At 39.9% G+C, this 13406-nt stretch overlaps 1 protein-coding gene across 45 annotated transcripts in view; it reads left to right on the top strand.

Moving 5' to 3' along the window:
• The window catches only part of LOC139767191 (muscle calcium channel subunit alpha-1-like), a 1449841-nt gene that overhangs the window by 1123879 nt on the left and 312556 nt on the right, over positions 1–13406 (top strand). For all 45 annotated transcript variants that reach the window (XR_011717010.1, XM_071696301.1, XM_071696297.1 and 42 more), the window contains one exon: positions 8360–8561. Coding sequence is in view for 44 of the 45 variants with exons in the window: in XM_071696301.1 (XP_071552402.1) it covers positions 8360–8561 (202 nt within the window). In the remaining variant the exon portion in view is untranslated. The remainder of the gene's footprint in view (positions 1–8359; positions 8562–13406) is intronic.

Below are 13406 nucleotides of genomic sequence, written 5' to 3'. Positions count from 1 at the left end.
AAATCCATTTGCTTTTCTAAGTATTTCTCACATACATTCTTCAAAGCATATATATATATATATATATATATATATATATATATATATATATATATGCAAACGTTGAGATGTATAGGTATGTATATTTGCGTTTGTGGACGTGTATGTATATACATGTGTATGTGGGTGGGTTGGGCCATTCTTGCATCTGTTTCCTTGCGCGACCTCACCAACGCGGGAGACAGTGACAAAGCAAAATAAATGAATAAATAGATAAATAAATATATATATATATATCTTTTCTTTTCTTTTAAACTATCCGCCATTTCCCGCATTAGCGAGGTAGCGTTAAGAACAGAGGACTGGGCCTTTGTGGAATATCCTCACCTGGCCCCCCTCTGTTCCTTCTTTTGGAAAATTAAAAAAAAGAAAAAAAAAAACGAGATGGGAGGATTTCCAGCCTCCCGCTCCCTCCCCTTTTAGTCGCCTTCTACGACACGCAGGGAATACGTGGGAAGTATTCTTTCTCCCCTATCCCCAGGGATATATATATATATATATATATATATATATATATATATATATATATATATATATATGTATATATATATATATATATATATATATATCATCATACTTTCATTATACTTTGTCGCTGTCTCCCATTTTAGCGAGGTAGCGCAAGGAAACAGACGAAAGAATGGCCCAACCCACCCACAAACACATGTATATACATACATGCCCACACACTCACATATACATACCAATACATTTCAATGTATACATACATACACAGACAAATATATATATATATATATATATATATATATATATATATATATATATATATATATATATATATATATATATATTATTTATTCAATTATTTTGCTTTGTTGCTGTCTCCTGCATTAGCGAGGTAGTGCAAGGAAACAGATAAAGAATGGCCCAAACCACCCACATACACATGTTTATACATACACGTCCACACACGCAAGTACACATACCTATACATCTCAATGTATACATATATACACACACAGACATACACATATATACACATGTACATAATTCATACTGTCTGCCTTTATTCCTTCCCATCGCCACCTCACCACACATGGAATAACAACCCCCTCCCCCCTCATGTGCACGAGGTAGCGCTAGGAAAAGACAACAAAGGCCACATTCATTCACACTCAAGTCTCTAGCTGTCATGTAATAATGCACCAAAACCACAGCTCCCTTTCCACATCCAGGCCCCACAGAACTTTCCATGGTTTACCACAGATGCTTCACATGCCCTGGTTCAATCCATTGAAAGCACGTCGACCCCGGTATACCACATCATTCCAATTCACTCTAGTCCTTGTACGCTTTTCACCCTCCTGCATGTTCAGGCCCCGATCACTCAAAATCTTTTTCACTCCATCTTTCCACCTTCAATTTGGTCTCCCACTTCTCCTCGTTCCCTCCACCTCTGACACATACATCCTCTTGGTCAATCTTTCCTCAATCATTCTCTCCATGTGACCAAACCATTTCAAAACACCCTCTTCTGCTCTCTCAACCACACTATTTTTATTACCACACATCTCTCTTCCCTATTATTACTTACTCGATCAAACCACCTCACACCACATATTGTCCTCAAACATCTCATTTCCAGCACATCCACCCTCCTGCGCACAACTCTGTCCATAGCCCACGCCTCGCAACCATACAACATTGTTGGAACCACTATTCCTTTAAACATACCCATTTTTGCTTTCCGAGATAATGTTCTCGACTTCCACACATTCTGCAAGGCTCCCAGAATTTTCGCCCCCTCCCCCACCCTATGATTCACTTCCGCTTCCATGGTTCCATCCGCTGCCAAATCCACTCCCAGATATCTAAAACAGTTCACTTCCTCCAGTTTTTCTCCATTCAAACTTACCTCCCAATTGACTTGACCCTCAACCTTACTGTACCTAATAACCTTACTCTTATTTATATTTACTCTCAACTTTCTTCTTTCACACACTTTGCCAAACTCAGTCACCAGCTTCTGCAGTTTCTCACATGAATCAGCCACCAGTGCTGTATCATCAGTGAACAACAACTGACTCACTTCCCAAGCTCTCTCATCCACAGCAGACTGCATACTTGCCCCTCTTTCCAAAACTCTTGCATTCACCTCCCTAACAACCCCATCCATAAACAAATTAAACAACCATGGGGATATCACACACCCCTGCCGCAAACCTACATTCACTGTATTTTTTTTTTATTTTTTATTTTTTATTTTTGCTGTCTCCCGCGTTTGCGAGGTAGCGCAAGGAAACAGACAAAAGAAATGGCCCAACCCACCCCCATACACATGCCTTGATTCAATCCACTGACAGCACGTCAACCCCGGTATACCACATCGCTCCAATTCACTCTATTCTTTGCCCTCCTTTCACCCTCCTGCATGTTCAGGCCCCGATCACACAAAATCTTTTTCACTCCATCTTTCCACCTCCAATTTGGTCTCCCTCTTCTCCTCGTTCCCTCCACCTCCGACACATATATCCTCTTGGTCAATCTTTCCTCACTCATTCTCTCCATGTGACCAAACCATTTCAAAACACCCTCTTCTGCTCTCTCAGCCACGCTCTTTTTATTTCCTTACGTTACTTACTCGATCAAACCACCTCACACCACACATTGTCCTCAAACATCTCATTTCCAGCACATCCATCCTCCTGCGCACAACTCTATCCATAGTCCACGCCTCGCAACCATACAACATTGTTGGAACCACTATTCCTTCAAACATACCCATTTTTGCTTTCCGAGATAATGTTCTCGACTTCCACACATTCTTCAAGGCTCCCAGAATTTTCGCCCCCTCCCCCACCCTATGGTCCACTTCCGCTTCCATGGTTCCATCCGCTGCCAGATCCACTCCCAGATATCTAAAACACTTCACTTCCTCCAGTTTTTCTCCATTCAAACTCACCTCCCAATTGAATTGACCCTCAACCCTACTGTACCTAATAACCTTGCTCTTATTCACATTTACTCTTAACTTTCTTCTTTCACACACTTTACCAAACTCAGTCACCAGCTTCTGCAGTTTCTCACATGAATCAGCCACCAGCGCTGTATCATCAGCGAACAACAACTGACTCACTTCCCAAGCTCTCTCATCCCCAACAGACTTCATACTTGCCCCTCTTTCCAAAACTCTTGCATTCACCTCCCTAACAACCCCATCCATAAACAAATTAAACAACCATGGAGACATCACACACCCCTGCCGCAAACCTACATTCACTGAGAACCAATCACTTTCCTCTCTTCCTACACATACACATGCCTTACATCCTCGATAAAAACTTTTCACTGCTTCTAACAACTTGCCTCCCACACCATATATTCTTGATACCTTCCACAGAGCATCTCTATCAACTCTATCATATGCCTTCTCCAGATCCATAAATGCTACATACAAATCCATTTGCTTTTCTAAGTATTTCTCACATACATTCTTCAAAGCAAACACCTGATCCACACATCCTCTACCACTTCTGAAACCACACTGCTCTTCCCCAATCTGATGCTCTGTACATGCCTTCACCCTCTCAATCAATACCCTCCCATATAATTTGCCAGGAATACTCAACAAACTTATACCTCTGTAATTTGAGCACTCACTCTTATCCCCTTTGCCTTTGTACAATGGCACTATGCACGCATTCCGCCAATCCTCAGGCACCTCACCATGAGTCATACATACATTCACTGTATATATATATATATATATATGAGTGAGCTTGGGAAGGAGACTTGTGTGAGGATGTACCAGGAGAGATTGAGTGTAGAATGGAAAAAGGTAAGAGCAAGTGACGTAAAGGAAGTGATGGAGGAATGAGACATATTTAGGGAAGCAGTGATGGCTTGCGCAAAAGATGCTTGTGGCATGAGAAATGTGGGAGATGGGAAGATTAGAAAGGGTAGTGAGGGGACAGATGAGGAAGTGAGATTATTAGTGAAAGAGAGGAGAGAGGCACTTGGACGATTTTTGCAGAGAGATGATGCATATGACTGGGAGATGTATAAAAGAAAGAGACAGGAGGTCAAGAGAAAGGTGCAAGAGGTGAAAAAGATGGCAAATGAGAGTTGGGGTGAGAAAGTATCATTAAATCTTAGTGAGAATAAAAAGATGTTTTGGAAGTAGGTAAATAAAGTGTGTAAGACAAGAGATCAAATGGGAACATCAGGGAAGGAGGCAAATGGTGAGGTAATAACAAGTAGTGGTGAAGTGCGAGGGAGATGGAGTGAGTATTTTGAAGGTTTGTTGAATGTGTTTGATGATAGAGTAGCAGATATAGGGTGTTTTGGTCATGGTGATATGCGAAGAGAGAGGGCCAGGGAGAATTATTTGGTAAACAGAGGAGGTAGTGAAAGCTTTGTGGAAGATGAAAGCTGGCAAGGCGGCAAGTTCGGATGGATTTTCTGTGAAATTTATTAAAAATGGGGATGACTGTGTTGTTGACTGGTTGATGAGGATATTCAATGCATGTATGGTTCGTGGTGAAGTGCCTGAGGATTGGCGGAGTGCATGCATATTGCCATTGTACAAAGGCCAAGGGGATAAAGGTGAGTGTACAAATTAGAGGTATAAGTTTGTTGAGTACTCTTGGGAAATTACATGGGAGGGTATTGATTGAGAGGGTCAAGGCATGTACAGAGCACCAGACTGGGGAAGAGCAGTACGGTTTCAGAAGTGGTGGCGGATTTGTGGATCAGGTGTTTGCTTTGAAGAATGTATGTGAGAAATACTTAGGAAAACAGATGGATCTCCATGTAGCATTTATGGTTCTGGAGAAGGCGTATGATAGAGTTAATAGAGATGCTCTGTGGAAGGTATTAAGAGTATATGGTGTAGGAGGTAAGCTGCTAGAAGCAGTGAAAAGTTTCTATCAAGGATGTAAGGCATGTGTACGAATAGGAAGAGAGGAATGTGATTGGTTCCTAGTGAATATTGGTTTGCGGCAGGGGTGGGTGATGTCTCCATGGTTGTTCAATTTGTTTATGGATGGGGTTGTTAGGGAGGTGAATGCAAGAGTTTTGGAGAGAGGGGCAAGTATGCAGTTGGTTGTGGATAAGAGGGCTTGGGAAGTGAGTCATTTGTTGTTCGCTGATGATACAGCGCTGGTGGCTGATTCGAGTGAGAAACTGCAGAAGTTGGTGACTGAGTTTGGTAAAGTGTGTGAAAGAAGAAAGCTGAGAGTAAATGTAAATAAGAGCAAGGTTTTTAGGATCAGTAGGGTTGAGGGACAAGTTAACTGGGAGGTAAGTGTGAATGGAGAAAAACTGGAGGAAGAGAATTGTTTTAGATATCTGGAAGTGGATTTGGCAGTGGATGGAACCATGGAAGTGTAAGTGAGTCACAAGGTGGGGGAGGGGGCGAAGGTTCCGGGAGCATTGAAGAATGTGTGGAAGGCAAGAACATTATCTTGGAAAGCAAAAATGGGTATGTTTTAAGGCATAGTGGTTCCAACAATGTTATATGGTTGCAAGGCATTGGCTATAGATAGATTTGTGCAGAGGAGGGTGGATGTGTTGGAAATGAAATGTTTGAGGACAATATGTGGTGTAAGATGGTTTGATCGAGTAAGTAATGAAAGGGTGAGAGAGATGTGTAGTCATAAAAAAGAGTGTGGTTGAGAGAGCAGAAGAGGGTTTATCAAAATGGTGTGGTCACATGGAGAGAATGAGTGAGGAAAGATTGACAAAGAGGATATATGTGTCATAGGTGGAGGGAACAAGGAGAAGTGGGAGACCAAATTGGAGGTGGAAGGATGGAATGAAAAAGATTTTGAGCGATCAGGACCTGAACATACAGGAGGTTGAAAGGCACGCAAGGACTAGAGTGAATTGGGACGATGTGGTATACCGGGGTCGACTTGCTGTTAATGGATTGAACCAGGGCATTACCATCTCCTAACACTCCTGCCCACTCTGCAGTTCTATAGGGGTAGTTCCATCCTCCTGCTGTAAGTGGATCTCCATTTTTGTCTTCTGACTGTATTCTTTGCTTTTCTTCTTCTCTTCTGTAGATATATTGCACTTGATGAATATCCCATTGAATTCCACCATGCCTTTAAGATTCTTTGCTTTTCCTAGTACTTCCTTAAATGATGAATCCAAGTCAAATGTAACCATAATTGGTTACCTCTTTACTTCTTGGTTATTACCTCCTGTTCTTCTGCTGTCCTTTATTACTGAAGTTACTTCTGGCAGTCCCACTTCCTCCATCAATTTTCAGTATGTGTTTCCTCCTTTTTCACTTTTCTTCCTTATCTAATGTATGATCTTATTCCAATTTAAAAGTAAGTTGTGATTTATGTCTATGAACCTCCCGCTTTGCTAATCTGTTTGATTTTGGTGCCAACGCCTTTTCATCTAGACCCCTCAGTGTGGTAGGGTCATCCTCTGTATCTTTAACTTTTTCTGTAATCACTCTTTTGGCTAGCAAGCAATGGTCCTGTATTCTATGTACTTTTCGAAATCTTCCATCAACCCATTGATATACTTCCTTGATTACTTCCCCTCTAATATAGTGTATTATTCTTTCAGTTGCTTCACTCAGTTTCTTGTGCACCTCAGTTTGTGTCACCCCAGGTCTATGTTCCTCTCCCTCACTCTTCTTGCTCTGTTGATCTGCATCCAAGTTGCTCCATCTAATCCTCCCTGACCCCTGCTTTTGTCAGTGTGTGTATGTGTGTGTGTGTGTGTGTGTGTGCGTTGGTCCTTTTCCCTCCCTGAATAGCTTTTGATATTATTCCCGTAGATTTGATGTGCACCTTTGTCCTTTCCTTTATCTGAAAGGCTGCCAGTAATGCTCCTGCAATTCATTAACCATCATTGTTGATAGATTTTTCCTCTGGTTGCACAGCCTCTAGTACAACTAGAGAAGATACATCAGAATTTGTCTGCTTATTAATGGCTACATCCTCTTTCCTCTGATTTTATGTCTCCTGAGGTTCCTCCACTAAACTGTTTCTGTTCTCTAGTCTCCTGACTCCCTTCATGATCCTGAAATGCTTCCCCAGTTTTCTCATTCCTTACACTAGTTCTGTTATCCTCTGCTCTTGCTCCTCTACAAGTTCCATAACATCCCTGAAGATTCTCTCTCTCTCTCTCTCTCTCTCTCTCTCTCTCTCTCTCTCTCTCTCTCTCTCTCTCTCTCTCTCTCTCTCTCTCTCTCTCGTAGTTTAGGCAGTGGAAGAGGTCTTAGATATTCCCCAGATTACAACTATATAAGTGTTGCTTTTTGGTTATATCAAAATTTAAATATCACTTTCCTTTGGCAAGATTTACTTTCATACACTAACTTACTGCACTTGTTCACTTCACAGTGTTATCCATTCACTCTCTTACAAATTGTGTCTCCTTAAAATGAGACAAATAAAAGAAAAAAAGATCTTGATTCACTCAAGTTGGCTAAACTCTCATTCAATTTGAAACAGAAAATTCTCCCTATTCCCATTTAAACTTAAACTGTGGCACTCTCAAACTGAATATGTAATGCATGGCCCTTTTATACTCTTCCTCCCCACCCCCCACCCCTTGGCTTGTACATGATATACTTTGTGAGCTGTAGGGCCTCCAAAGTCTTGAAAGAAACAGGTATCACTACCTGGACCTCTTCATACAATTGATATGTAAAATTGTGCTGTTATGTGTGTTTATATGTAGTGTGTACAGGGCAATTGCGTATGTGTATATATGTATATGTAGTTTTAAAATGTTGCCAGATTCCACCTGCAAAGGTTACCCTGCAAATGAAAAATCCACTTTGGCATGGCTATAACATTTGAAGCATAGTTCCATCAAAGAACTTCTCATTTTGATGGAGTTTGCATTTCTCTGTTACAAGAAGTAGTGTTGTCTTAAGCTGCAGGGGCCTTTATGAAGGTCCTGGATAACACTAGGACCCTTTCATAGAATTTGATCCTAGGGTATTTATAAACAAACAAAATGTTAGATATTGTTATCCCCAGGGATACGGGAGAAAGAATACTGCTCATGTATTCCCTGCATGTTGTAGAAGTTGACTAAAAGGGATGGGAGTAGGGGACTGGAAATCTTCCCCTCCTGTATTACTTTCCAAAAAAAGGATCAGAGAGGGGGCCAAGTGAGGATTTTTCCTCTTAAGGGCTCAGTCATCTGTTCTTGATGCTACCTTGCTAACATGGGAAATGGCGAATGTCTATGAAAAGAAATTAGATGTAGCGACTTTCTCATGAGTTATGATATTGTAAAAGTAGAGTGATGGGATTGCTGGTAAATTTTCACATACTCATGTGAAAAGTGAACTTACAGAAAATTTTCTTTGGATGTACAGGTTACTGTATGTGTCCATTGACTCGAATGCTGAAGATATTGGCCCAGTTTACAACTATCGTCCTATGGTAGCTGTGTACTACATCATTTATATTATCATCATTGCCTTCTTCATGGTCAACATCTTCGTTGGTTTCGTTATCGTCACATTCCAAAATGAGGGTGAACAAGAGTACAAGAATTGTTGCCTGGATAAAAATCAGGTTTGTATCAGGAATTTGGAGACAGGCAAGGCTCATGTATATAAGGGTAGGTATGTAAGACAGTAAGAAAAGTTTTACCATATGGATGTATTCATATAATCATTGCTTGTGATATAGAGGAATGAATCACTAGCATAGATTAATGAATGGATGATTAAGAAAAATGGATAGAATAAGATTATATGAATATCAAATACTTACTTGAGCTGTCCTGAACTCCCAGACATAACATGTCCCAAGATAGGGTAAGTTTATTTTCATTTTACAAAAACAAAAAATGTAATTTTCACACAAATGAGATGGATAGGGTTTTGGATTTGAAATACAACAGTTAATTGTTGGGTTCATGAAATTAATCAAATCATTTAGCTCATATATGTACATGACTATAATTTTTATGCAGCTCTCATCTTTAACATTCATTCATCAGTATAGTAAAGAAAAAATGAAGGAAAGGTTTAGCATCAAATTATCTTGTATTTGGAGTACCTTGAGCTATCTGAACCTGTTCAGAAATGAAAATGATTCTTTACAGATGTGATGAAGGTATATTTATAAAAGTTCGAGTTTATAGTTGGCTTTCACATATTTTGATAATTCCCTTGAAATTTATAAATGTTGTGGAATTTACCTTTGATGTTGGAAAGATAACTCTTGTGTGTCCTATTTACTTTACAACATTGTTGTATGTATAAAGTTATGCTTCTCCAAGACCTATTTTATTGGGGCTTCTGCAGCTTCCAGGAAGTCAGCACCTCCTTTGGCTGGATGAGAGAGTTCAGGACAGTGGATGGGTGCAGGATAGCCAAGGGTTGGGTGTTCAGTATATTCATTTTGGGAGCCACATCTTGAGAATAAGAGGTCATGTGATACACTGAATCTACATTTGAAATATTTAAGAGATGGATACATGGATTGTGTCTAGTGCTCTGATGACTTGTATTTGTTTGGGAGTGTAGTTTCAGGAGAGTGTATGTGCAGTGAAATGGAGTCCAAGATTGGATATAGTGGGGCAGTTGTTAGTTGTTCACTTGATCTCTTACTTCAAGACTGCAGACACACACACGTTTCTCCTCCCAAAACAAACATTTCTCTCTATCATTCATCTCATTGCCAGATGCTTAAAAACATTAATTATTATCCTTCTCTTGTAATCCACTTTCATTATTACCTGTATCACTTTGGGGCTAACTTTCTAACACTCTTCCACACACTCCCAAATTCCCCCTCACACTAGCCCCTAAATTTACCCCTAAGTTGTATGATCATCAGCCTTGGGGGAAATGACGTGGTTTCAGGAGTGATTGTGGGTGTGCGGATTGTGTGTTTGTTCTAAAGACGTATGTGAGAAATGAATGGAGAGAGAAGAATTTTTATATGGCATTAATGGATTTGGAGAAAGCATATGGTATGGTTAAAAGAGATGCTTTGTGGAATGTGGAATGAATATATGATTTGGGAGGAACGCTAACTGAAGCAATGATGAGTTTTTATCAAGAGAGTAAGTCATTTGTGCATGTAGGTAGAGAGGAGGGCGAGTGGTTCCAGGTGAAGGTGGGTCTGCAGCAGAGTCATGTAATATAATCCTGGCTGTATAATATGGGTTGTTGAGGGAGATAAATGCAAGGGTCTTGGAGAGAGGGGCAGACATGCAATTTGTTGGGGATGGGAGGACATGGAAGATGGGTTGGTTGTTGTTTGCTGATGTCATAGCACTGATGGCATATTCAAATGAGAAAATGTTGATGAGACATATTTAGATATGCTCCATTCTCCTCCTTTCACATGAAACCACCATAAAGCCATCTTCACTAAATCTATGTAAGAACTACTTATTACAGGCTATGTTCTATTATGTTAGATGATATTTCATAAATCTGGAAGGTGTGAAGGGGGCTTTAGTTGTTGGTGTACTTGTCTGTTACCATTTGTTTCTTACCAATATTAAACCTCCTAGCCACCTTTTATTTCACATATAAAGTGATATGCTTTTGTAGTTTATCTCCATGTTGCCATTATTATTCTTAGCATACATGCTGAAATGGCAATACTTATTTTGCAGGTAGGAAATAATAGATGAAAATGGTGAGTTCAGACATTGACTAAATCCTGGATTTGTTTATAAGCAAACCCCTAGTGAACAAGATATTTTGCTGTGATGCCAGCATAAGATGTATGATTAAGAAAGAAAGAAAAAAAATCTTGAAATATCATGAAATATTTTATTGCCAAAGAAAAAACATATGTCTTGCATCAAAAATATAAAGGAAGATTTTTTTCAAATATGTTTCAACTATAAGGTCTTGCATATGGTAATTCAATCTTGTGTCCTATCAAGAATATAAAGGATTATTTTTTTTTCAAATATGTTGCAATTATAAGGTCTTGCATATGGTAATTCAATCTTGCATCCTGGCAAATATAAGTGAAACGTTGCTCATGGTTTAATTTTCAGGGTGTTACTTAGTTCTGCTTACATGAGATTACACTGCAAGTGAAAAGTCACCTTCAACAAGGTTTTATCATTGTCACAGGATAAAAGGCATACAGTCTTGTTGAGGAGCTCCTCAAGGCAAAGGAACACACGATTTCCTTGATCCTGTATGGAGCACAGCCTTGAAGCTTCAGGAGCTTCATAAGATGGATTCTGGGCTAATTGCCATTCTTGCTTTAATGAGGAGGCTTTAGGGACAAACAAACAATGGCCTCATTTTCACACATCAGATCCGTAGCTTTCATTTAAAGTGTACTTAAAACAGAGTCATGGGGAAATAGAATGATAAAGCACTAGAGGGAGTTGAATGGTGTAAGGATGTATGGAATAATGTATGCGAGGTAAGCATGTAAAGACAGGGATATGTGGAGACACTTTTGCTGCCCCCTTTAATGGGAGTTCCAAAAGGGAACAGGTATCAGAGATATAGATAGATGAATGCATAGATAGATAGATAGATAATAATAAGGATGTATGGAATAATGTATGCGAGGTAAGCATGTAAAGACAGGGATATGTGGAGACACTTTTGCTGCCCCCTTTAATGGGAGTTCCAAAAGGGAACAGGTATCAGAGATATAGATAGATGAATGCATAGATAGATAGATAGATAATAACATCACATGATGTTAGGGCTAATATGGTGAAAGGCAGCAAAAAGAGTGAAATGTAAAAGATTTCCCACAATAGCTTAGCTAATCTTTTTTAGTGGTTCAACAATGAAGAACATCAGAAAAGAACTGTGGTTTGAAGATCTCCTATAGCTCTACTGGCAGTCTAGACAGATATATCAGACTATAAGTAGAAAAATGTGTGGAAGTCGAGAACATTATCTTGGAAAGCAAAAATGGGTATGTTTGAATGAATAGTGATTCCAATGATGTTATATGGTCGCGAGGCATGGGCTATATAGAGTTGTGCGGAGGAGGGTGGATGTGATGGAAATGAGATGTTTGAGGACGATATGTGGCGTGAGGTGGTTTGATCGAGTAAGTAATGAAAGGTTAAGAGAGATGTGTGGTGATAAAAAGAGTGTAGTTGAGAGAGCAGAAGAGGATGTTTTGAAATGGTTTGGTCACATGGAGAGAATGAGTGAGGAAAGGTTGACAAAGAGGATATATGTGTCAGAGGTGAAGGGAACGAGGAGAAGCGTGAGACCAAATTGGAGGTGGAAAGATAGAGTGAAAAAGATTTTGAGTGATCGGGGACTGAACATGCATGACGGTGAAAGGCGTGCTTGAATAGAGTGAATTGGAATGATGTGGTATACTGGGGTGGATGTGCTGTCAATGGATTGAACCAGGGTATGCGAAGCATCTGGGGTAAAACTTGGAAAGTTTTGTGGGACCTGGATGTGGAAAGGGAGCTGTGGTTTCGGTTATTATTTCATGACAGCTAGAGACAGTGTGAACGAATGGGGCCTTTGTTGTCTTTTCCTAGCACTATCTCGCACACATGAAGGGGGAGGGGGATGTTACTTCATGTGTGGCGAGGTGGCGATGGGAATGAATAAAGGCAGACAGTATGAATTATGTACATGTGTATATATGTATATGTCTGTGTGTGTATATATATGTATATATGTATATATATGTATATATTTCTTACACTTTTCATATGTATATATATATATATATATATATATATATATATATATATATATATGTGTATATGTGTGTGTGTATGTGTATGTATATATATATATATATATGTATATATATTATCCCTGGGGATGGGGGTGAAAGAGCACTTCCCACGCGTTCCTCGCGTGTTGTAGAAGGCGACTAGAGGGGACGGGAGCAGGGGGCTAGAAACCCTCCCCTCCTTGTAATTTTAACTTTCTAAAAAATGGGAAACAGAAGGAGTCACGCGGGGAGTGCTCATCCTCGTAGGCTCAGATTAGGGTGTCTAAATGTGTGTGGATGTAACCAAGATGTGAAAAAAGGAGAGATAGTATGTTTGAGGAAAGGAACCAGGATGTTTTGGCTCTGAGTGAAACGAAGCTCAAGGGTAAAGGGGAAGAGTGGTTTGGGAATGTCTTGGGAGTAAAGTCAGGGGTTAGTGAGAGGACAAGAGCAAGAGAAGGAGTAGCAGTACTCCTGAAACAGGAGTTGTGGGAGATTGTGATAGAATGTAAGAAAGTAAATTCTCGATTAATATGGGTAAAACTGAAAGTTGATGGAGAGAGATGGGTGATTATTGGTGCATATGCACCTGGGCATGAGAAGAAAGATCATGAGAGGCAAGTGGTTTGGGAGCAGCTGAATGAGTGTGTTAGTGGTTTTGATGCACGAGACCGGGTTATAGTGATGGGTGATTTGAATGCAAAGGTGAGTAATGTGGCAGTTGAG

The sequence above is a fragment of the Panulirus ornatus genome, chromosome 59 (assembly GCF_036320965.1).
Source record: "Panulirus ornatus isolate Po-2019 chromosome 59, ASM3632096v1, whole genome shotgun sequence".
Lineage (NCBI taxonomy): Eukaryota > Metazoa > Arthropoda > Malacostraca > Decapoda > Palinuridae > Panulirus > Panulirus ornatus.
This window is presented reverse-complemented; position numbering and strand designations above follow the sequence as displayed.